Source organism: Salmo salar, chromosome ssa12 (genome assembly GCF_905237065.1).
Source record: "Salmo salar chromosome ssa12, Ssal_v3.1, whole genome shotgun sequence".
Taxonomy (NCBI): Eukaryota; Metazoa; Chordata; class Actinopteri; order Salmoniformes; family Salmonidae; genus Salmo; species Salmo salar.
The window spans coordinates 17,353,182-17,378,043 of NC_059453.1; the positions used below are offsets into that span (position 1 = coordinate 17,353,182).

General features: G+C 40.9%; 1 protein-coding gene across 3 annotated transcripts in view; it reads left to right on the forward strand.

Moving 5' to 3' along the window:
- The window catches only part of armh3 (armadillo like helical domain containing 3), an 83,831-nt gene that overhangs the window by 14,074 nt on the left and 44,895 nt on the right, over positions 1-24,862 (forward strand). For all 3 annotated transcript variants that reach the window (XM_045690912.1, XM_045690911.1, XM_045690910.1), the window contains exons 13-20: positions 1-37; positions 913-1,006; positions 4,710-4,811; positions 6,664-6,722; positions 7,216-7,281; positions 7,372-7,441; positions 8,017-8,077; positions 8,753-8,841. The exon at positions 1-37 is cut by the window's left edge and continues 39 nt beyond it. In XM_045690912.1, the coding sequence (XP_045546868.1) occupies positions 1-37; positions 913-1,006; positions 4,710-4,811; positions 6,664-6,722; positions 7,216-7,281; positions 7,372-7,441; positions 8,017-8,077; positions 8,753-8,841 (578 nt within the window). The remainder of the gene's footprint in view (positions 38-912; positions 1,007-4,709; positions 4,812-6,663; positions 6,723-7,215; positions 7,282-7,371; positions 7,442-8,016; positions 8,078-8,752; positions 8,842-24,862) is intronic.

Here is a 24,862-nt window from a genome sequence, read left to right on the forward strand (position 1 = left end):
GCACCTCAACCGCAACTTCATCACTGTTCTCGCTCAGGTGACTTAGACTACAGTCGCGGACAGAGAGGGTGGCGGACAGAGAGAGTGAGGGTGGGAGGGAGGGAGGCGGACAGAGAGGGTGAGGGAGGGAGGGAGGCGGACAGAGAGAGTGAGGGCGAGAAGCAGAGAGAGAGGGTGGGAGTGAGTGAGGGAGGCAGAGAGAGAGGTTGAGGGTGGGGGCAGAGAGAGAGGTTGAGGGTGGGGGCAGAGAGAGAGGGTGAGGGAGGGAGGTATAGAGAGAGAGGGTGAGGGAGGGAGGTATAGAGAGAGGGGGTGAGGGAGGTATAGAGAGGGGGTGAGGGAGGTATATAGAGAGGGGGTGAGGGAGGTATATAGAGAGGGGGTGAGGGAGGTATATAGAGAGAGGGTGAGGGGGGTATAGAGAGAGAGGGTGAGGGAGGTATAGAGAGGGGGTGAGGGGGTATAGAGAGGGGGTGAGGGGGGTATAGAGAGGGGGTGAGGGAGGTATAGAGAGGTGGTGAGGGAGGTATAGAGAGGTGGTGAGGGGGGTATAGAGAGGGGGTGAGGGAGGTATAGAGAGGGGGTGAGGGAGGTATAGAGAGGGGGTGAGGGAGGTATAGAGAGGGGGTGAGGGAGGTATAGTGAGGGGGTAATTCGTTCTTTTTCTGAAGTCAGTGTTTTAGTTCTATCAGGCGCCAGCAGCTCTGATGTCTGATAGTGTTGTATAGAATGACCTGACGCTGATTGGAGAGGAGAACAAATTGGGGGAATTGTCTTTGTTTTGGTTTCATCTGCTCAGCTTTCCTTGAAAGTCATGTTCTCTCTCCCTCTAATCCCGCTATCTCTCCGTCTGCCTCCTCTACCTCTCTTTCCCCTCCTCACTCATTTGCTCTGTCACCTGTCAATCAACAGAGTCACCCAGAGATTGACATCCCGACCACACCCATCACCCCTGTTCTGACCACTCCCACGACGCCGCTCGGCACAACCCCGCCCTCTATGGACAGTGAGTAACATGATTGGTCCTGTCTCTTATTCCATGAATGAATGAAATGTACAAATTAATTGTTGACTGAATGAGTGAATGAATGAATGAAATGAAACCTTTATTAGTAGTAATATTCACTAGTGTTTAAATTGACGTAGTTTTCTAGTTTGTATTTTTTCTCTTTCCTGTTTTGTGTTACTGGGGTAATTGTGGAAAATGGAACGGTTGGCCAGAGTCAACCAAGACCCCTTTAATTCCCTTCCCCCTTAAAACCAGTGGACATAGAAGGAAACATTTTAAGAAGCGTCTGAAACATTCTGTTTTAAAGAAATACGTTTCTCGTCATTGTTTTTGGCCGTCCATTTTTGATAACCCCTCCGTACACATTTACATTACATTTACATTTACGTCATTTAGCAGACGCTCTTATCCAGAGCGACTTACAAATTGGTGCATTCACCTTATGATATCCAGTGGAACAACCACTTTACAATAGTACATCTATATCTTTTTTTGGGGGGGGTTAGAAGGATTACTTTATCCTATCCCAGGTATTCCTTGAAGAGGTGGGGTTTCAGGTGTCTCCGGAAGGTGGTGATTGACTCCGCTGTCCTGGAGTCGTGAGGGAGCTTGTTCCACCATTGGGGTGCCAGAGCAGCGAACAGTTTTGACTGGGCTGAGCGGGAACTGTGCTTCCTCAGAGGTAGGGGGGCCAGCAGGCCAGAGGTGGATGAACGCAGTGCCCTTCTTTGGGTGTAGGGACTGATCAGAGCCTGAAGGTACGGAGGTGCCGTTCCCCTCACAGCTCCGTAGGCAAGCACCATGGTCTTGTAGCCGACGTACACGTACGCACACGCACACACAATCTGAACCTGTTCAGGTCACGTGCAGTGTAACTGTTAAAACATGCATGGTGGGTGTTTCTCGCTAAAAGCCATTTGCTGTATGAAATATTAACGGAACTGGCTTCAAATACAGATGAATCTTTCAGGTAGAGAACTATGTCACGACACACACACACACACACCCTTTTCCCCCTGTGGACCATGTGCTTGGCTGGCTCATGTTCATGATGTCATAACCAGTCGTCTTGGAACTGATCCAGTCAGCCAGGATTGGAGGGAAGGTGGGATGAGGACAAATCAAAATGGAGGGAGGAGAAGTTGTTGGCTCTTGTTTTATCTGCTAAACTAGCTTCTGAGGTGTGAGATCCAGCTGACTGTCTCGGATAGAGTCTTGACTAGCTAATAGTGGATCACGTCATAGCTTCTCTTCTTCTTGTCTCTACCGACAGTGACGTTCATTATTAGGTCGAGCGTTCAACATCCAAATAACATTCCATTAACGTTACTGTGAAGTTAAATGAACGTTGTTGAACTTAAATGGCCGTGTCTCTCTCCCTACCAGTGATGGATGTTGCAGTGGAGTGGTTGAGGGGTCTCTCCCTGGAGTGGTTGAGGGGTCTCTCCCTGGAGTGGTTGAGGGGTCTCTCCCTGGAGTGGTTGAGGGGTCTCTCCCTGGAGTTGTTGAGGGGTCTTTCCCTGGAGTTGTTGTGGGGTTGAGGGGTCTCTCCCTGGAGTTGTTGAGGGGTCTCCCCCTGGAGTTGTTGAGGGGTCTCTCCCTGGAGTTGTTGTGGGGTTGAGGGGTCTCTCCCTGGAGTTGTTGTGGGGTTGAGGGGTCTCTCCCTGGAGTTGTTGTGGGGTTGAGGGGTCTCTCCCTGGAGTTGTTGAGGGGTTGAGGGGTCTCTCCCTGGAGTTGTTGAGGGGTTGAGGGGTCACTCCCTGGAGTTGTTGAGGGGTCTCTCCCTGGAGTTGTTGTGAGGTTGAGGGGTCTCTCCCTGGAGTTGTTGTGAGGTTGAGGGGTCTCTCCCTGGAGTTGTTGAGGGGTCTTTCCCTGGAGTTGTTGTGGGGTTGAGGGGTCTCTCCCTGGAGTTGTTGAGGGGTCTCCCCCTGGAGTTGTTGAGGGGTCTCTCCCTGGAGTTGTTGTGGGGTTGAGGGGTCTCTCCCTGGAGTTGTTGTGGGGTTGAGGGGTCTCTCCCTGGAGTTGTTGTGGGGTTGAGGGGTCTCTCCCTGGAGTTGTTGTGGGGTTGAGGGGTCTCTCCCTGGAGTTGTTGTGGGGTTGAGGGGTCTCTCCCTGGAGTTGTTGAGGGGTTGAGGGGTCTCTCCCTGGAGTTGTTGAGGGGTTGAGGGGTCACTCCCTGGAGTTGTTGAGGGGTCTCTCCCTGGAGTTGTTGTGAGGTTGAGGGGTCTCTCCCTGGAGTTGTTGTGAGGTTGAGGGGTCTCTCCCTGGAGTTGTTGAGGGGTCTTTCCCTGGAGTTGTTGTGGGGTTGAGGGGTCTCTCCCTGGAGTGGTTGAGGGGTCTCTCCCTGGAGTTGTTGAGGGGTCTTTCCCTGGAGTTGTTGAGGGGTCTTTCCCTGGAGTTGTTGTGGGGTTGAGGGGTCTCTCCCTGGAGTGGTTGAGGGGTCTCTCCCTGGAGTTGTTGAGGGGTCTCTCCCTGGAGTTGTTGAGGGGTCTCTCCCTGGAGTTGTTGTGGGGTTGAGGGGTCTCTCCCTGGAGTTGTTGAGGGGTTGAGGGGTCTCTCCCTGGAGTTGTTGAGGGGTCACTCCCTGGAGTTGTTGAGGGGTCTCTCCCTGGAGTTGTTGAGGGGTCTTTCCCTGGAGTTGTTGTGGGGTTGAGGGGTCTCTCCCTGGAGTTGTTGAGGGGTCTTTCTTTCCCTGGAGTTGTTGTGGGGTTGAGGGGTCTCTCCCTGGACTTGTTGAGGGGTCTTTCCCTGGAGTTGTTGTGGGGTTGAGGGGTCTCTCCCTGGAGTTGTTGAGGGGTCTTTCTTTCCCTGGAGTTGTTGTGGGGTTGAGGGGTCTCTCCCTGGAGTTGTTGAGGGGTCTCTCTCACTGGTCCCAGGCAGTCCACTCATTGACTGAGCTCCTATTTTCTGCCCAGTAACAGGAGAAGGATGAAACACGTTTCTAAAGGCTGTTGACAACCAATGGAAACCTTAAGAAGTGCAACGTGACCCCACAGACACTGTAGTTTTGATAGGGATTCATTTACATTACATTTTAGTCATTTAGCAGATGCTCTTATCCAGAGCGACTTACAGTAGTGAATGAAAACATTTCATTTCATGCATTTTTTATTTTTTTTGTACTGGCCCCCCGTGGGAATCAAATCCACAACCCTGGTGTTGCACACACCATGCTGGCGTTGCAAACACCATGCTCTACCAACTGAGCCACAGGGAAGCCAAAAGAAGAACTACAATTCTCAGATTTCCCACTTCCTGGTTGGATTTTTCTCAGGTTTTTGCCTGCCATATGAGTTCTGTTATACTCACAGACATCATTCAAACAGTTTTAGAAACTTCAGAGTGTTTTCTATCCAAATCGACTAATAATATGCAAATATTTGACTCTGGGCCTGAGTATTAGGCAGTTTACTCTGGGCACGCTTTTCATCCAAAAATGAAAATACTGCCCCCTATACCTTAAAAGATAAGAGAGTTCCGAACTTTTCTGCCGACAACGGCACATTTTCAGTTGTCCCCTCCCCACCCAGACCACTCCCAGACTGTCCTAGCTAAATCCTTGCTTCATGCCAAGAAGCTATTTTCGTTTGTTTTCAAATAAAACGGTGAAAAACAATCACAGTAAGGTACTTAGCTGTTACCCAACATTTCAACATAACATTAGTATAATGTTGAACCAACGTTGTGTCCTGCTTTCCAGTGATGAACTCTTCAGAACTTCCCCTGGATCCTAACCTTCAGACCAGTAACCTGCTCATCACCTTCCTCAAGTATTCCTCCATCGTCATGCAGGACACCAAAGGTTTCAATACACGGCTACCTCTCTCTCTCTACCACTCTCTATCTCTCGACCACCATCTCTCTCTATCTCTCTCTCTCTCTCTCTCTCTCTCTCTCTACCACTATCTAGCTCTCTCTCTCTCTCTCTCTCTCTCTACCACTATCTAGCTCTCTCTCTCTCTATCTCTATCTCTCTCTCTCTCTCTCTCTCTCTACCTCTCTCTACCTCTATTAGGGCTGACAACCTCATTCCACGGAGGATCTAGTGTCAGGTGGTTTTTGGTTAGACAACCAGGTGAGGGGAGTTCCTTATTAATTAGTGAGCTTAATTCATCAATCATAAAAAAAAAAAAAAGGATTCGAACCAGGGTCTGTAATGACGCCTCTCGCACTGAGATGCAGTGCTTTGGACCGCTGCGCCACTAAACAAGAAAATAATCAAGTCCAAGGGAGGAGTGAAAACCCACAGACACTCAGTCCTCTGTGGAATGAGTTAACACGTGATCTATATCTATCTATACCCTCTATCAAATACTCCTCCACAGTCACTCTCTATCCTCTATCACTTCACCAAATACTCCTCCACAGTCACTCTCTATCCTCTATCACTTCATCAAATACTCCTCCACAGTCACTCTCTATCCTCTATCACTTCATCAAATACTCCTCCACAGTCACTCTCTATCCTCTATCACTTCATCAAATACTCCTCCACAGTCACTCTCTATCCTCTATCACTTCATCAAATACTCCTCCACAGTCACTCTCTATCTCTCTATCCTCTATCACTTCATCAAATACTCCTCCACAGTCACTCTCTATCCTCTATCACTTCATCAAATACTCCTCCACAGTCACTCTCTATCCTCTATCACTTCACCAAATACTCCTCCACAGTCACTCTCTATCCTCTATCACTTCACCAAATACTCCTCCACAGTCACTCTCTATCCTCTATCACTTCACCAAATACTCCTCCACAGTCACTCTCTATCTCTCTATCCTCTATCACTTCATCAAATACTCCTCCACAGTCACTCTATCCTCTATCACTTCATCAAATACTCCTCCACAGTCACTCTCTATCCTCTATCACTTCATCAAATACTCCTCCACAGTCACTCTCTATCCTCTATCACTTCATCAAATACTCCTCCACAGTCACTCTCTATCTCTCTATCCTCTATCACTTCATCAAATACTCCTCCACAGTCACTCTCTCTCTCTATCCTCTATCACTTCACCAAATACTCCTCCACAGTCACTCTCTATCTCTCTATCCTCTATCACTTCACCAAATACTCCTCCACAGTCACTCTCTATCCTCTATCACTTCATCAAATACTCCTCCACAGTCACTCTCTATCTCTCTATCCTCTATCACTTCACCAAATACTCCTCCACAGTCACTCTCTATCTCTCTATCCTCTATCACTTCACCAAATACTCCTCCACAGTCACTCTCTATCCTCTATCACTTCATCAAATACTCCTCCACAGTCACTCTCTATCTCTCTGTCTATTTATTCACTCTATCTCTATACCCTCTATCATGTACTTTCTTTCATTCCTTATTTTCTTGTTCAGTACTTCCCCCCCTTTCTTCTCCTCTCTTCCCCCACTTCTCTCAATCCTCTTCTCAAAATACCAGCTGTCAAGTTGTCCTCCCTCTCTCTCATTCCCCCTTCTTGCTACTTTGCCTCAATGTTTATCTATATCCCTCATCTGTCCTTTCTCATCCTTCCTGTCTCCCCTCTCCTTATTCCAGATGAACGGTGCCAGATTTATTGTCTCTCTCTTTCTCCTCCTCTTTCTCTCTGTCTCTGTCCTCTCTCTCTCTCTCGCTCTCTCTCTCGCTCTCTCTCTCCCCCCAGATGAACACAGACTCAACAGTGCCAGACTCTGTCTCATCATCCTCACCTGTATAACGGAGGTATGTACACCTGTATAACGGAGGTATGTACACCTGTATAACGGAGGTATGTACACCTGTATAACGGAGGTATGTACACCTGTATAACGGAGGTATGTACACCTGTATAACGGAGGTATGTACACCTGTGTAACGGAGGTATGTACACCTGTGTGACGGAGGTATGTACACCTGTGTGACGGAGGTATGTACACCTGTGTGACGGAGGTATGTACACCTGTGTGACGGAGGTATGTACACCTGTATAACGGGTGGGGGGTCTCAATCTCTCTGCTTCTCCATCCCTTTCGCTCTTATTGTCTCTCTCCTCTTTGATCTCTCTCTCTCTGTCTTTCTCTCTGTCCTATAGGACCAGTATGCTGATGTCTTTCTCTCTGTCCTATAGGACCAGTATGCTGATGTCTTTCTCTCTGTCCTATAGGACCAGTATGCTGATGCCTTTCTCTCTGTTCTATAGGACCAGTATGCTGATGTCTTTCTCTCTGTCCTATAGGACCAGTATGCTGATGCCTTTCTCCATGACGACAACATGAACTTCAGAGTCAATCTACATAGAATGGTAAGAGTGTGTGTGTGTGTGTGTGTGTGTGTGTGTGTGTGTGTGTGTGTGTGTGTGTGTGTGTGTTCAACCTCTGCTCTGTGTATACAGCCCATGAGACACAGGAAAAAGGCAGCAGAGAAGAACGTCCCGTCCAGACCACTGGTGTGTGCTGTTCTAGGTAGGTGGAACCATTCATGGTATAGTCTATAGTCACTATTGTAGCTGTGGGTCAGAGCATTAAGAGCTTCATATACATTTCAATTGTACAGTAAAGGCTCTCTGTCTCTCTCTCTCTGTCTCTCGCTCTCTTTCTCCCTGTCTGTCTCTCTCTGTCTCTGTCCCCCTCTGTCTGTCTGTCTGTCTCTCTCTCTGTCTCTCTCTGTCTCTCTCTCTGTCTCTCTCAATTCAATTTGCTTTATTGGCATGACGTAACAATGTACATATTGCCAAAGCTTATTTTGGATATTTACAATATAAAAATAATAAAAATGAGAATCAAAATTGTCAACGGGACAACAGTAACAACAATAACCAAGGGTCAAAATAACCACACATTCAACAATAACAATAAGCATACAGTAGAGGACATGTGCAGGTTGATTGGTCTGTCAGACACTGTCCCTCATCTTATGACAGGCAGCAATGTAGTGCGCCTCCAACCCACAGCTCTCTGCATCCTCCCCCAACAGGACGGGTAGCCTACTCTCATCAGAGAGGTCTTTGAAACCTTAATCTCTCTCTCTCACTCCCCAGACCTGATGGTTGAGTTTATCGTAACTCATATGATGAAGGACTTTCCTATGGATCTCTACATGTAAGATGGCTGCCCTGTGTCTCACACTTTACAATCAACCAAATATGTTACTACACTACCCAGATGCACACATTACAAATGTGTTTAATCATGATACGTGTGTGTGTGTGTGTGTGTGTGTGTGTGTGTGTGTGTGTGTGTGTGTGTGTGTGTGTATATGGTGTGTGTGTGTGTGTGTGTGTATATGGTGTGTGTGTGTGTATATATGGTGTGTGTGTGTGTCTGTGTGTGTATATATGGTGTGTGTGTGTATATATGGTGTGTATATATGGTGCGTATATATGGTGCGTGTGTGTGTGTGTATATATGGTGTGTGTGTATATATATGGTGTGTATATATATGGTGCGTGTGTGTGTGTATATATGTGTGTGTGTGTGTGTGTGTATATATGGTGTGTGTGTGTGTGTGTGTGTGTGTGTGTGTGTATATATATGGTGTGTGTATATATGGTGTGTGTGTGTGTGTGTGTGTATATATGGTGTGTGTGTATATATGGTGCGTGTGTGTATATATGGTGTGTGTGTATATATATGGTGTGTGTATATATGGTGCGTGTGTGTGTGTATATATGGTGTGTGTGTGTATATATGGTGTGTATATATGGTGCGTGTGTGTGTGTGTATATATGGTGTGTGTGTATATATGGTGTGTGTGTGTGTGTGTGTGTCCACCAGGCGTTGTGTACAGGTGATCCACAAGCTGATCTGCTACCAGAAGAAATGCAGAATCAGGTTACACTATACCTGGAGAGAACTGTGGTCAGGTAGGAACAAACACACACACACACACACACACACACACACACACACACACACACACACACACACAGACACAGACACAGACACAGACACAGACACACACACACACACACAGCAGTTAGGAAAATGTGGCGCCGGACATTTGACAGGCAGCATGTACATTTTCCGGGTATTTGAGAAATGTACCGGACCCATCTGCATCGGGTGTGTAACATGATCAGGGCGTTCACCACGGTGCTCACCACGGTGCTCACCACAGTGCTCAGCACGGTGCTCAGCAGGACAGAAATCACATTTAAATATGGTCATTCACATCAACAGAACATGTTGGGGATGCAATGACGGGCTCTTCTTACTGAACGTTGATGCACACTTTGAAGATGTTAGAATAACTGTCCACATTTACTTTCCCTCAACCAACAAGACGAGTCACAAACAACAACATCACTAGCCTGTCAGTCTACTATCCCCCATAGTAGAAACCTATTCTATTGGTCAGCTTGTGGAGAGAGAAATAGTCTAAACCAAACAGACTCTGGGACAGTTATGGGAAGATGGATCCCAAATTCATTCAACCAGTAGGACCAGGCTATGTTAAAATAAAACTTAAAAAAGCAATGAGGCTGATGCAACAGATCAGAACGTTTTAGTTTAAAATGTTAATTAACTATTATTTCTTGACATTATAAGTGCAGTAGGCAGGAGGCAGTAGGCAGTAGGCAGTAGGCAGTAGGCAGGAGGCAGTAGGCAGTAGGCAGTAGGCAGTAGGCAGTAGGCAGGAGGCAGTAGGCAGTAGGCAGGAGGCAGGAGGCAGGAGGCAGGAGGCAGGAGGCAGGAGGCAGGAGGCAGTAGCCAGTAGCCAGTAGCCAGTAGGCAGGAGGCAGGAGGCAGTAGACTGTAGACTGTAGACTGTAGGCAGGAGACAGTAGGCAGAAGGCAGTAGCCAGGAGGCAGAAGGCAGTAGCCAGTAGACTATGTGTGAATGTTGGTTCCATAATGAAATGAACTGGAGGGAAACTCCGTTTCATGTGACAGAGATGAAAATAGCTGGTAGAAATGTAGGAGGAGACATCTGATATACAACAACTAGCAGGGTTGATAATACGACTAGGACTGTGTCTTTAGTTATGGACAATCAGAGAAAGTTGATGTAGAAGATTTACCTACGGATATGGTCTGATTTTAGGCTACTTTGAAGCAAGGTAAGACATGCTTTATAATATGCAGTGAAACGTTCAGGTTTCAGTCAGTGAAGTATGTTTTCGAAATACCTTCTGCCTCCATCTCATTGCGAAGTGGTGTGTGACGCTGTGATGAAGGCTTCCTTTCGTTGCCTGTTCATTTTGCTGTTTGAGGAGCTGCAGCAGCAGCAGCTCTCACGCTGTCCGACACATTTTACTCTCAAAGGATCTGTAGGCTGTACGCGCGTGATAAATAACATGCATTACCAATATACTGTACACGTGACAATTTAAGTCCACTAAATTATGCAAATGAACCAATAGACCAATAAGAATGGCCGGTCAAATGTATTTCCATCAATGACCAGGCTGAAAATAATTATTCATCAATGGGATGTCTTCTTCTTCTCCCCGACAGTTCGCCTGAAGCAATTTTATTTATCGTTAAAAAATCTGTCAAAAGCCGTCTATTACCGACTAACGGGAACCCTGACACACACACACACACACACACACACACTTAAACATATTCAGAACACACACACACACTTAAACATATTCAGAACACACACACACACTTAAACACATTCAGAACACACACACACTTAAACACATTCAGAACACACACACACACACACGCAATTGATTGTCAGTGATGAGCAGAGAACAACACATGAATAATGTAAACCTTTGATCTCACGTTGTCTCTGCTGCTGTGATCAAACCAGTGTATGAAACATGAAACAGTTTGGGCCGTGTGTGTGTGTGTGTGTGTGTGTGTGTGTGTGTGTGTGTGTGTGTGTGTGTGTGTGTGTGTGTGTGTGTGTGAGACCGTGGGGGTTTTGTCTGAGTGTATGTTTTGAGCATGCACGTGTTTGTCCCCCACCACTGTCCCATCTCTAATCTTCCTCTGTCTCTGTGTGAATGTCTCTCCCGCGCCATGAATTATGCCTGTGTGTGTGTGTGTGTATATATGTGTGTCCATGAATTATGCCTGTGTGTGTGTGTGTATATATGTGTGTCCATGAATTATGCCTGTGTGTGTGTGTGTGTATATATGTGTGTCCATGAATTATGCCTGTGTGTGTGTGTGTCCATGAATTATGCCTGTGTGTGTGTGTCCATGAATTATGCCTGCGGCTGGTGCGCATGTGTGTGTGTCAGTCAGTCAGTGTGTGTGTGAATGTCTCTCTCCATGAATTATGCCTGCAGCTGGTGTGTGTGTGTGTGTGTGTGTGTGTGTGTGTGTGTGTGTGTGTGTGTGTGTGTGTGTGTGTGTGTGTGTGTGTGTGTGAATGTCTCCATGAATGATGCCTTAATAAAAGCACTGCTTTATAAATGTATTAATGTCCTCAGCTCTGCAGCTTCCTGTACTAACAGTATCCTCAGCTCTGCAGCTTCCTGTACTAACAGTATCCTCAGCTCTGCAGCTTCCTGTACCTACAGTATCCTCAGCTCTGCAGCTTCCTGAACTAACAGTATCCTCAGCTCTGCAGCTTCCTGTACTAACAGTATCCTCAGCTCTGCAGCTTCCTGTACTAACAGTATCCTCAGCTCTGCAGCTTCCTGTACTAACAGTATCCTCAGCTCTGCAGCTTCCTGTACTAACAGTATCCTCAGCTCTGCAGCTTCCTGTACTAACAGTATATTTTCTGCTCAGACCCTCAGCACACTAACAGTGTTGTTACTCTCTCTTCTCTTCCACCTCCTCTGTTTCCATTGTCTCACATACTAATGAGTCTGGCAGAGGGTCTGAACAGTTACAATGTACTTCTGTTTGTCCTTCCATTCAGAGATCGAAGTGTATTAGAATAATATTGTGGGTTTCTCCTGTCTGTTTCAGTGGTTGTGTTGTATTGTAGTGTAATAATATTGTGGGTTTCTCCTGTCTGTTTCAGTGGTTGTGTTGTGTTGTAGTGTAATAATATTGTAGGTTTCTCCTGTCTGTTTCAGTGGTTGTGTTGTATTGAAGTGTATTAGAATAATATTGTGGGTTTCTCCTGTCTGTTTCAGTGGTTGTGTTGTATTGTAGTGTATTAGAATAATATTGTGGGTTTCTCCTGTCTGTTTCAGTGGTTGTGTTGTATTGAAGTGTAATAATATTGTGGGTTTCTCCTGTCTGTTTCAGTGGTTGTGTTGTATTGTAGTGTATTAGAATAATATTGTGGGTTTCTCCTGTCTGTTTCAGTGGTTGTGTTGTATTGTAGTGTAATAATATTGTGGGTTTCTCCTGTCTGTTTCAGTGGTTGTGTTGTATTGAAGTGTATTAGAATAATATTGTGGGTTTCTCCTGTCTGTTTCAGTGGTTGTGTTGTATTGTAGTGTAATAATATTGTGGGTTTCTCCTGTCTGTTTCAGTGGTTGTGTTGTATTGAAGTGTAATAATATTGTGGGTTTCTCCTGTCTGTTTCAGTGGTTGTGTTGTATTGTAGTGTAATAATATTGTGGGTTTCTCCTGTCTGTTTCAGTGGTTGTGTTGTATTGTAGTGTAATAATATTGTGGGTTTCTCCTGTCTGTTTCAGTGGTTGTGTTGTATTGAAGTGTATTAGAATAATATTGTGGGTTTCTCCTGTATGTTTCAGTGGTTGTGTTGTATTGTAGTGTAATAATATTGTGGGTTTCTCCTGTCTGTTTCAGTGGTTGTGTTGTATTGAAGTGTAATAATATTGTGGGTTTCTCCTGTCTGTTTCAGTGGTTGTGTTGTATTGTAGTGTATTATAATAATATTGTCGGTTTCTCCTGTCTGTTTCAGTGGTTGTGTTGTAGTGTATTAGAATAATATTGTGGGTTTCTCCTGTCTGTTTCAGTGGTTGTGTTGTATTGAAGTGTATTAGAATAATATTGTGGGTTTCTCCTGTCTGTTTCAGTGGTTGTGTTGTAGTGTATTAGAATAATATTGTGGGTTTCTCCTGTCTGTTTCAGTGGTTGTATTGTAGTGTATTAGAATAATATTGTGGGTTTGTCCTGTCTGTTTCAGTGGTTGTGTTGTATTGAAGTGTAATAATATTGTGGGTTTCTCCTGTCTGTTTCAGTGGTTGTGTTGTATTGAAGTGTAATAATATTGTGGGTTTCTCCTGTCTGTTTCAGTGGTTGTGTTGTAGTGTATTAGAATAATATTGTGGGTTTCTCCTGTCTGTTTCAGTGGTTGTGTTGTAGTGTATTAGAATAATATTGTGGGTTTCTCCTGTCTATTTCAGTGGTTGTGTTGTAGTGTATTAGAATAATATTGTGGGTTTCTCCTGTCTGTTTCAGTAGTTGTAATGTATTAGAATAATATTGTGGGTTTCTCCTGTCTGTTTCAGTGGTTGTGTTGTATTGTAGTGTAATAATATTGTGGGTTTCTCCTGTCTGTTTCAGTGGTTGTGTTGTATTGAAGTGTAATAATATTGTGGGTTTCTCCTGTCTGTTTCAGTGGTTGTATTGTAGTGTATTAGAATAATATTGTGGGTTTCTCCTGTCTGTTTCAGTGGTTGTGTTGTATTGTAGTGTAATAATATTGTGGGTTTCTCCTGTCTGTTTCAGTGGTTGTGTTGTATTGTAGTGTATTCGAATAATATTGTGGGTTTCTCCTGTCTGTTTCAGTGGTTGTGTTGTAGTGTATTAGAATAATATTGTGGGTTTCTCCTGTCTGTTTCAGTGGTTGTGTTGTGTTGTAGTGTATTAGAATAATGTTGTGGGTTTCTCCTGTCTGTTTCAGTGGTTGTATTGTATTGAAGTGTATTAGAATAATATTGTGGGTTTCTCCTGTCTGTTTCAGTGGTTGTGTTGTATTGAAGTGTAATAATATTGTGGGTTTCTCCTGTCTGTTTCAGTGGTTGTGTTGTATTGAAGTGTAATAATATTGTGGGTTTCTCCTGTCTGTTTCAGTGGTTGTGTTGTATTGAAGTGTAATAATATTGTGGGTTTCTCCTGTCTGTTTCAGTGGTTGTAATGTATTATAATAATATTGTGGGTTTCTCCTGTCTGTTTCAGTGGTTGTATTGTAGTGTATTAGAATAATATTGTGGGTTTCTCCTGTCTGTTTCAGTGGTTGTGTTGTATTGAAGTGTATTAGAATAATATTGTGGGTTTCTCCTGTCTGTTTCAGTGGTTGTGTTGTATTGTAGTGTATTAGAATAATGTTGTGGGTTTCTCCTGTCTGTTTCAGTGGTTGTATTGTATTGAAGTGTATTAGAATAATATTGTGGGTTTCTCCTGTCTGTTTCAGTGGTTGTGTTGTATTGAAGTGTAATAATATTGTGGGTTTCTCCTGTCTGTTTCAGTGGTTGTGTTGTATTGAAGTGTAATAATATTGTGGGTTTCTCCTGTCTGTTTCAGTGGTTGTGTTGTATTGAAGTGTAATAATATTGTGGGTTTCTCCTGTCTGTTTCAGTGGTTGTAATGTATTATAATAATATTGTGGGTTTCTCCTGTCTGTTTCAGTGGTTGTATTGTAGTGTATTAGAATAATATTGTGGGTTTCTCCTGTCTGTTTCAGTGGTTGTGTTGTATTGAAGTGTATTAGAATAATATTGTGGGTTTCTCCTGTCTGTTTCAGTGGTTGTGTTGTATTGTAGTGTATTAGAATAATGTTGTGGGTTTCTCCTGTCTGTTTCAGTAGTTGTAATGTATTATAATAATATTGTGGGTTTCTCCTGTCTGTTTCAGTGGTTGTGTTGTATTGTAGTGTATTATAATAATATTGTGGGTTTCTCCTGTCTGTTTCAGTGGTTGTAATGTATTATAATAATATTGTGGGTTTCTCCTGTCTGTTTCAGTGGTTGTATTGTAGTGTATTAGAATAATATTGTGGGTTTCTCCTGTCTGTTTCAGTGGTTGTGTTGTATTGAAGTGTAATAATATTGTGGGTTTCTCCTGTCTGTTTCAGTGGTTGTGTTGTATTGAAGTGTAATAATATTGTGGGTTTCTCCTGTCTGTTTCAGTGGTTGTGTTGTATTGCAGTGTATTAGAATAATATTGTGGGTTTCTCCTGTCTGTTTCAGTGGTTGTGTTGTATTGAAGTGTAATAATATTGTGGGTTTCTCCTGTCTGTTTCAGTGGTTGTGTTGTATTGAAGTGTAATAATATTGTGGGTTTCTCCTGTCTGTTTCAGTGGTTGTGTTGTATTGAAGTGTAATAATATTGTGGGTTTCTCCTGTCTGTTTCAGTGGTTGTGTTGTATTGAAGTGTAATAATATTGTGGGTTTCTCCTGTCTGTTTCAGTGGTTGTGTTGTATTGAAGTATAATAATATTGTGGGTTTCTCCTGTCTGTTTCAGTGGTTGTGTTGTATTGAAGTGTAATAATATTGTGGGTTTCTCCTGTCTGTTTCAGTGGTTGTGTTGTATTGAAGTGTAATAATATTGTGGGTTTCTCCTGTCTGTTTCAGTGGTTGTGTTGTATTGAAGTGTAATAATATTGTGGGTTTCTCCTGTCTGTTTCAGTGGTTGTGTTGTATTGAAGTGTAATAATATTGTGGGTTTCTCCTGTCTGTTTCAGTGGTTGTGTTGTATTGAAGTGTAATAATATTGTGGGTTTCTCCTGTCTGTTTCAGTGGTTGTGTTGTATTGAAGTGTAATAATATTGTGGGTTTCTCCTGTCTGTTTCAGTGGTTGTGTTGTATTGAAGTGTAATAGTATTGTGGGTTTCTCCTGTCTGTTTCAGTGGTTGTGTTGTATTGTAGTGTAATAATATTGTGGGTTTCTCCTGTCTGTTTCAGTGGTTGTGTTGTAGTGTATTAGAATAATATTGTGGGTTTCTCCTGTCTGTTTCAGTGGTTGTGTTGTAGTGTATTAGAATAATATTGTGGGTTTCTCCTGTCTATTTCAGTGGTTGTGTTGTAGTGTATTAGAATAATATTGTGGGTTTCTCCTGTCTGTTTCAGTAGTTGTAATGTATTAGAATAATATTGTGGGTTTCTCCTGTCTGTTTCAGTGGTTGTGTTGTATTGTAGTGTAATAATATTGTGGGTTTCTCCTGTCTGTTTCAGTGGTTGTGTTGTATTGAAGTGTAATAATATTGTGGGTTTCTCCTGTCTGTTTCAGTGGTTGTATTGTAGTGTATTAGAATAATATTGTGGGTTTCTCCTGTCTGTTTCAGTGGTTGTGTTGTATTGTAGTGTAATAATATTGTGGGTTTCTCCTGTCTGTTTCAGTGGTTGTGTTGTATTGTAGTGTATTCGAATAATATTGTGGGTTTCTCCTGTCTGTTTCAGTGGTTGTGTTGTAGTGTATTAGAATAATATTGTGGGTTTCTCCTGTCTGTTTCAGTGGTTGTGTTGTGTTGTAGTGTATTAGAATAATGTTGTGGGTTTCTCCTGTCTGTTTCAGTGGTTGTATTGTATTGAAGTGTATTAGAATAATATTGTGGGTTTCTCCTGTCTGTTTCAGTGGTTGTGTTGTATTGAAGTGTAATAATATTGTGGGTTTCTCCTGTCTGTTTCAGTGGTTGTGTTGTATTGAAGTGTAATAATATTGTGGGTTTCTCCTGTCTGTTTCAGTGGTTGTGTTGTATTGAAGTGTAATAATATTGTGGGTTTCTCCTGTCTGTTTCAGTGGTTGTAATGTATTATAATAATATTGTGGGTTTCTCCTGTCTGTTTCAGTGGTTGTATTGTAGTGTATTAGAATAATATTGTGGGTTTCTCCTGTCTGTTTCAGTGGTTGTGTTGTATTGAAGTGTATTAGAATAATATTGTGGGTTTCTCCTGTCTGTTTCAGTGGTTGTGTTGTATTGTAGTGTATTAGAATAATGTTGTGGGTTTCTCCTGTCTGTTTCAGTGGTTGTATTGTATTGAAGTGTATTAGAATAATATTGTGGGTTTCTCCTGTCTGTTTCAGTGGTTGTGTTGTATTGAAGTGTAATAATATTGTGGGTTTCTCCTGTCTGTTTCAGTGGTTGTGTTGTATTGAAGTGTAATAATATTGTGGGTTTCTCCTGTCTGTTTCAGTGGTTGTGTTGTATTGAAGTGTAATAATATTGTGGGTTTCTCCTGTCTGTTTCAGTGGTTGTAATGTATTATAATAATATTGTGGGTTTCTCCTGTCTGTTTCAGTGGTTGTGTTGTATTGTAGTGTAATAATATTGTGGGTTTCTCCTGTCTGTTTCAGTGGTTGTGTTGTATTGTAGTGTATTCGAATAATATTGTGGGTTTCTCCTGTCTGTTTCAGTGGTTGTGTTGTAGTGTATTAGAATAATATTGTGGGTTTCTCCTGTCTGTTTCAGTGGTTGTGTTGTGTTGTAGTGTATTAGAATAATGTTGTGGGTTTCTCCTGTCTGTTTCAGTGGTTGTATTGTATTGAAGTGTATTAGAATAATATTGTGGGTTTCTCCTGTCTGTTTCAGTGGTTGTGTTGTATTGAAGTGTAATAATATTGTGGGTTTCTCCTGTCTGTTTCAGTGGTTGTGTTGTATTGAAGTGTAATAATATTGTGGGTTTCTCCTGTCTGTTTCAGTGGTTGTGTTGTATTGCAGTGTATTAGAATAATATTGTGGGTTTCTCCTGTCTGTTTCAGTGGTTGTGTTGTATTGAAGTGTAATAATATTGTGGGTTTCTCCTGTCTGTTTCAGTGGTTGTGTTGTATTGAAGTGTAATAATATTGTGGGTTTCTCCTGTCTGTTTCAGTGGTTGTGTTGTATTGAAGTGTAATAATATTGTGGGTTTCTCCTGTCTGTTTCAGTGGTTGTGTTGTATTGAAGTGTAATAATATTGTGGGTTTCTCCTGTCTGTTTCAGTGGTTGTGTTGTATTGAAGTATAATAATATTGTGGGTTTCTCCTGTCTGTTTCAGTGGTTGTGTTGTATTGAAGTGTAATAATATTGTGGGTTTCTCCTGTCTGTTTCAGTGGTTGTGTTGTATTGAAGTGTAATAATATTGTGGGTTTCTCCTGTCTGTTTCAGTGGTTGTGTTGTATTGAAGTGTAATAATATTGTGGGTTTCTCCTGTCTGTTTCAGTGGTTGTGTTGTATTGAAGTGTAATAATATTGTGGGTTTCTCCTGTCTGTTTCAGTGGTTGTGTTGTATTGAAGTGTAATAATATTGTGGGTTTCTCCTGTCTGTTTCAGTGGTTGTGTTGTATTGAAGTGTAATAATATTGTGGGTTTCTCCTGTCTGTTTCAGTGGTTGTGTTGTATTGAAGTGTAATAGTATTGTGGGTTTCTCCTGTCTGTTTCAGTGGTTGTGTTGTATTGTAGTGTAATAATATTGTGGGTTTCTCCTGTCTGTTTCAGTGGTTGTGTTGTATTGAAGTGTATTAGAATAATATTGTGGGTTTCTCCTGTCTGTTTCAGTGGTTGTGTTGTATTGAAGTGTAATAATATTGTGGGTTTCTCCTGTCTGTTTCAGTGGTTGTGTTGTATTGTAGTGTAATAATATTGTGGGTTTCTCCTGTCTGTTTCAGTGGTTGTGTTGTATTGAAGTGTAATAATATTGTGGGTTTCTCCTGTCTGTTTCAGTGGTTGTGTTGTATTGTAGTGTAATAATATTGTGGGTTTCTCCTGTCTGTTTCAGTGGTTGTGTTGTATTGAAGTGTAATAATATTGTGGGTTTCTCCTGTCTGTTTCAGTGGTTGTGTTGTATTGAAGTGTATTAGAATAATATTGTGGGTTTCTCCTGTCTGTTTCAGTGGTTGTGTTGTATTGAAGTGTAATAATATTGTGGGTTTCTCCTGTCTGTTTCAGTGGTTGTGTTGTATTGTAGTGTATTAGAATAATATTGTGGGTTTCTCCTGTCTGTTTCAGTGGTTGTGTTGTATTGAAGTGTAATAATATTGTGGGTTTCTCCTGTCTGTTTCAGTGGTTGTAATGTATTATAATAATATTGTGGGTTTCTCCTGTCTGTTTCAGTGGTTGTGTTGTATTGTAGTGTATTAGAATAATATTGTGGGTTTCTCCTGTCTGTTTCAGTGGTTGTGTTGTATTGAAGTGTATTATAATATTGTGGGTTTCTCCTGTCTGTTTCAGTGGTTGTGTTGTATTGAAGTGTAATAATATTGTGGGTTTCTCCTGTCTGTTTCAGTGGTTGTGTTGTATTGAAGTGTAATAATATTGTGGGTTTCTCCTGTCTGTTTCAGTGGTTGTGTTGTATTGAAGTGTAATAATATTGTGGGTTTCTCCTGTCTGTTTCAGTGGTTGTGTTGTATTGTAGTGTAATAATATTGTGGGTTTCTCCTGTCTGTTTCAGTGGTTGTGTTGTATTGAAGTGTAATAATATTGTGGGTTTCTCCTGTCTGTTTCAGTGGTTGTGTTGTATTGAAGTGTAATAATATTGTGGGTTTCTCCTGTCTGTTTCAGTGGTTGTGTTGTATTGTAGTGTAATAATATTGTGGGTTTCTCCTGTCTGTTTCAGTGGTTGTGTTGTATTGAAGTGTAATAATATTGTGGGTTTCTCCTGTCTGTTTCAGTGGTTGTGTTGTATTGTAGTGTAATAATATTGTGGGTTTCTCCTGTCTGTTTTAGTGTTAGTGTTGTATTGAAGTGTAATAATATTGTGGGTTTCTCCTGTCTGTTTCAGTGGTTGTGTTGTATTGTAGTGTAATAATATTGTGGGTTTCTCCTGTCTGTTTCAGTGGTTGTGTTGTATTGAAGTGTAATAATATTGTGGGTTTCTCCTGTCTGTTTCAGTGGTTGTATTGTAGTGTATTAGAATAATATTGTGGGTTTCTCCTGTCTGTTTCAGTGGTTGTGTTGTATTGTAGTGTAATAATATTGTGGGTTTCTCCTGTCTGTTTCAGTGGTTGTGTTGTATTGAAGTGTAATAATATTGTGGGTTTCTCCTGTCTGTTTCAGTGGTTGTATTGTAGTGTATTAGAATAATATTGTGGGTTTCTCCTGTCTGTTTCAGTGGTTGTGTTGTATTGTAGTGTAATAATATTGTGGGTTTCTCCTGTCTGTTTCAGTGGTTGTGTTGTATTGAAGTGTAATAATATTGTGGTTTTCTCCTGTCTGTTTCAGTGGTTGTGTTGTATTGTAGTGTATTAGAATAATATTGTGGGTTTCTCCTGTCTGTTTCAGTGGTTGTGTTGTATTGAAGTGTATTAGAATAATATTGTGGGTTTCTCCTGTCTGTTTCAGTGGTTGTGTTGTATTGTAGTGTAATAATATTGTGGGTTTCTCCTGTCTGTTTCAGTGGTTGTATTGTAGTGTATTAGAATAATATTGTGGGTTTCTCCTGTCTGTTTCAGTGGTTGTATTGTATTGAAGTGTAATAATATTGTGGGTTTCTCCTGTTTGTTTCAGTGGTTGTGTTGTATTGAAGTGTATTAGAATAATATTGTGGGTTTCTCCTGTCTGTTTCAGTGGTTGTGTTGTATTGAAGTGTAATAATATTGTGGGTTTCTCCTGTTTGTTTCAGTGGTTGTGTTGTATTGAAGTGTATTAGTATAATATTGTGGGTTTCTCCTGTCTGTTTCAGTGGTTGTGTTGTATTGTAGTGTAATAATATTGTGGGTTTCTCCTGTCTGTTTCAGTGGTTGTGTTGTATTGAAGTGTATTAGAATAATATTGTGGGTTTCTCCTGTCTGTTTCAGTGGTTGTGTTGTATTGAAGTGTAATAATATTGTGGGTTTCTCCTGTCTGTTTCAGTGGTTGTGTTGTATTGAAGTGTAATAATATTGTGGGTTTCTCCTGTCTGTTTCAGTGGTTGTGTTGTATTGAAGTGTAATAATATTGTGGGTTTCTCCTGTCTGTTTCAGTGTTAGTGTTGTATTGAAGTGTAATAATATTGTGGGTTTCTCCTGTCTGTTTCAGTGGTTGTGTTGTATTGAAGTGTAATAATATTGTGGGTTTCTCCTGTCTGTTTCAGTGGTTGTGTTGTATTGAAGTGTATTAGAATAATATTGTGGGTTTCTCCTGTCTGTTTCAGTGGTTGTGTTGTATTGAAGTGTATTAGAATAATATTGTGGGTTTCTCCTGTCTGTTTCAGTGGTTGTGTTGTATTGAAGTGTATTAGAATAATATTGTGGGTTTCTCCTGTCTGTTTCAGTGGTTGTGTTGTATTGAAGTGTATTAGAATAATATTGTGGGTTTCTCCTGTCTGTTTCAGTGGTTGTGTTGTATTGAAGTGTAATAATATTGTGGGTTTCTCCTGTCTGTTTCAGTGGTTGTGTTGTATTGAAGTGTAATAATATTGTGGGTTTCTCCTGTCTGTTTCAGTGGTTGTGTTGTATTGTAGTGTAATAATATTGTGGGTTTCTCCTGTCTGTTTTAGTGTTAGTGTTGTATTGAAGTGTAATAATATTGTGGGTTTCTCCTGTCTGTTTCAGTGGTTGTGTTGTATTGTAGTGTAATAATATTGTGGGTTTCTCCTGTCTGTTTCAGTGGTTGTGTTGTATTGAAGTGTAATAATATTGTGGGTTTCTCCTGTCTGTTTCAGTGGTTGTATTGTAGTGTATTAGAATAATATTGTGGGTTTCTCCTGTCTGTTTCAGTGGTTGTGTTGTATTGTAGTGTAATAATATTGTGGGTTTCTCCTGTCTGTTTCAGTGGTTGTGTTGTATTGAAGTGTAATAATATTGTGGGTTTCTCCTGTCTGTTTCAGTGGTTGTATTGTAGTGTATTAGAATAATATTGTGGGTTTCTCCTGTCTGTTTCAGTGGTTGTGTTGTATTGAAGTGTAATAATATTGTGGTTTTCTCCTGTCTGTTTCAGTGGTTGTGTTGTATTGTAGTGTATTAGAATAATATTGTGGGTTTCTCCTGTCTGTTTCAGTGGTTGTGTTGTATTGAAGTGTATTAGAATAATATTGTGGGTTTCTCCTGTCTGTTTCAGTGGTTGTGTTGTATTGTAGTGTAATAATATTGTGGGTTTCTCCTGTCTGTTTCAGTGGTTGTATTGTAGTGTATTAGAATAATATTGTGGGTTTCTCCTGTCTGTTTCAGTGGTTGTATTGTATTGAAGTGTAATAATATTGTGGGTTTCTCCTGTTTGTTTCAGTGGTTGTGTTGTATTGAAGTGTATTAGAATAATATTGTGGGTTTCTCCTGTCTGTTTCAGTGGTTGTGTTGTATTGAAGTGTAATAATATTGTGGGTTTCTCCTGTTTGTTTCAGTGGTTGTGTTGTATTGAAGTGTATTAGTATAATATTGTGGGTTTCTCCTGTCTGTTTCAGTGGTTGTGTTGTATTGTAGTGTAATAATATTGTGGGTTTCTCCTGTCTGTTTCAGTGGTTGTGTTGTATTGAAGTGTAATAATATTGTGGGTTTCTCCTGTCTGTTTCAGTGGTTGTGTTGTATTGAAGTGTATTAGAATAATATTGTGGGTTTCTCCTGTCTGTTTCAGTGGTTGTGTTGTATTGAAGTGTAATAATATTGTGGGTTTCTCCTGTCTGTTTCAGTGGTTGTGTTGTATTGAAGTGTAATAATATTGTGGGTTTCTCCTGTCTGTTTCAGTGGTTGTGTTGTATTGAAGTGTAATAATATTGTGGGTTTCTCCTGTCTGTTTCAGTGTTAGTGTTGTATTGAAGTGTAATAATATTGTGGGTTTCTCCTGTCTGTTTCAGTGGTTGTGTTGTATTGAAGTGTAATAATATTGTGGGTTTCTCCTGTCTGTTTCAGTGGTTGTGTTGTATTGAAGTGTATTAGAATAATATTGTGGGTTTCTCCTGTCTGTTTCAGTGGTTGTGTTGTATTGAAGTGTATTAGAATAATATTGTGGGTTTCTCCTGTCTGTTTCAGTGGTTGTGTTGTATTGAAGTGTATTAGAATAATATTGTGGGTTTCTCCTGTCTGTTTCAGTGGTTGTGTTGTATTGAAGTGTATTAGAATAATATTGTGGGTTTCTCCTGTCTGTTTCAGTGGTTGTGTTGTATTGAAGTGTAATAATATTGTGGGTTTCTCCTGTCTGTTTCAGTGGTTGTGTTGTATTGAAGTGTAATAATATTGTGGGTTTCTCCTGTCTGTTTCAGTGGTTGTGTTGTATTGTAGTGTAATAATATTGTGGGTTTCTCCTGTCTGTTTCAGTGGTTGTGTTGTATTGCAGTGTATTAGAATAATATTGTGGGTTTCTCCTGTCTGTTTCAGTGGTTGTGTTGTATTGTAGTGTATTAGAATAATATTGTGGGTTTCTCCTGTCTGTTTCAGTGGTTGTGTTGTATTGTAGTGTAATAATATTGTGGGTTTCTCCTGTCTGTTTCAGTGGTTGTGTTGTATTGAAGTGTAATAATATTGTGGGTTTCTCCTGTCTGTTTCAGTGGTTGTGTTGTATTGTAGTGTAATAATATTGTGGGTTTCTCCTGTCTGTTTTAGTGTTAGTGTTGTATTGAAGTGTAATAATATTGTGGGTTTCTCCTGTCTGTTTCAGTGGTTGTGTTGTATTGTAGTGTAATAATATTGTGGGTTTCTCCTGTCTGTTTCAGTGGTTGTGTTGTATTGAAGTGTAATAATATTGTGGGTTTCTCCTGTCTGTTTCAGTGGTTGTATTGTAGTGTATTAGAATAATATTGTGGGTTTCTCCTGTCTGTTTCAGTGGTTGTGTTGTATTGTAGTGTAATAATATTGTGGGTTTCTCCTGTCTGTTTCAGTGGTTGTGTTGTATTGAAGTGTAATAATATTGTGGGTTTCTCCTGTCTGTTTCAGTGGTTGTATTGTAGTGTATTAGAATAATATTGTGGGTTTCTCCTGTCTGTTTCAGTGGTTGTGTTGTATTGTAGTGTAATAATATTGTGGGTTTCTCCTGTCTGTTTCAGTGGTTGTGTTGTATTGAAGTGTAATAATATTGTGGTTTTCTCCTGTCTGTTTCAGTGGTTGTGTTGTATTGTAGTGTATTAGAATAATATTGTGGGTTTCTCCTGTCTGTTTCAGTGGTTGTGTTGTATTGAAGTGTATTAGAATAATATTGTGGGTTTCTCCTGTCTGTTTCAGTGGTTGTGTTGTATTGTAGTGTAATAATATTGTGGGTTTCTCCTGTCTGTTTCAGTGGTTGTATTGTAGTGTATTAGAATAATATTGTGGGTTTCTCCTGTCTGTTTCAGTGGTTGTATTGTATTGAAGTGTAATAATATTGTGGGTTTCTCCTGTTTGTTTCAGTGGTTGTGTTGTATTGAAGTGTATTAGAATAATATTGTGGGTTTCTCCTGTCTGTTTCAGTGGTTGTGTTGTATTGAAGTGTAATAATATTGTGGGTTTCTCCTGTTTGTTTCAGTGGTTGTGTTGTATTGAAGTGTATTAGTATAATATTGTGGGTTTCTCCTGTCTGTTTCAGTGGTTGTGTTGTATTGTAGTGTAATAATATTGTGGATTTCTCCTGTCTGTTTCAGTGGTTGTGTTGTATTGAAGTGTATTAGAATAATATTGTGGGTTTCTCCTGTCTGTTTCAGTGGTTGTGTTGTATTGAAGTGTAATAATATTGTGGGTTTCTCCTGTCTGTTTCAGTGATTGTGTTGTATTGAAGTGTAATAATATTGTGGGTTTCTCCTGTCTGTTTCAGTGGTTGTGTTGTATTGAAGTGTAATAATATTGTGGGTTTCTCCTGTCTGTTTCAGTGTTAGTGTTGTATTGAAGTGTAATAATATTGTGGGTTTCTCCTGTCTGTTTCAGTGGTTGTGTTGTATTGAAGTGTAATAATATTGTGGGTTTCTCCTGTCTGTTTCAGTGGTTGTGTTGTATTGAAGTGTATTAGAATAATATTGTGGGTTTCTCCTGTCTGTTTCAGTGGTTGTGTTGTATTGAAGTGTATTAGAATAATATTGTGGGTTTCTCCTGTCTGTTTCAGTGGTTGTGTTGTATTGTAGTGTAATAATATTGTGGGTTTCTCCTGTCTGTTTCAGTGGTTGTATTGTAGTGTATTAGAATAATATTGTGGGTTTCTCCTGTCTGTTTCAGTGGTTGTATTGTATTGAAGTGTAATAATATTGTGGGTTTCTCCTGTTTGT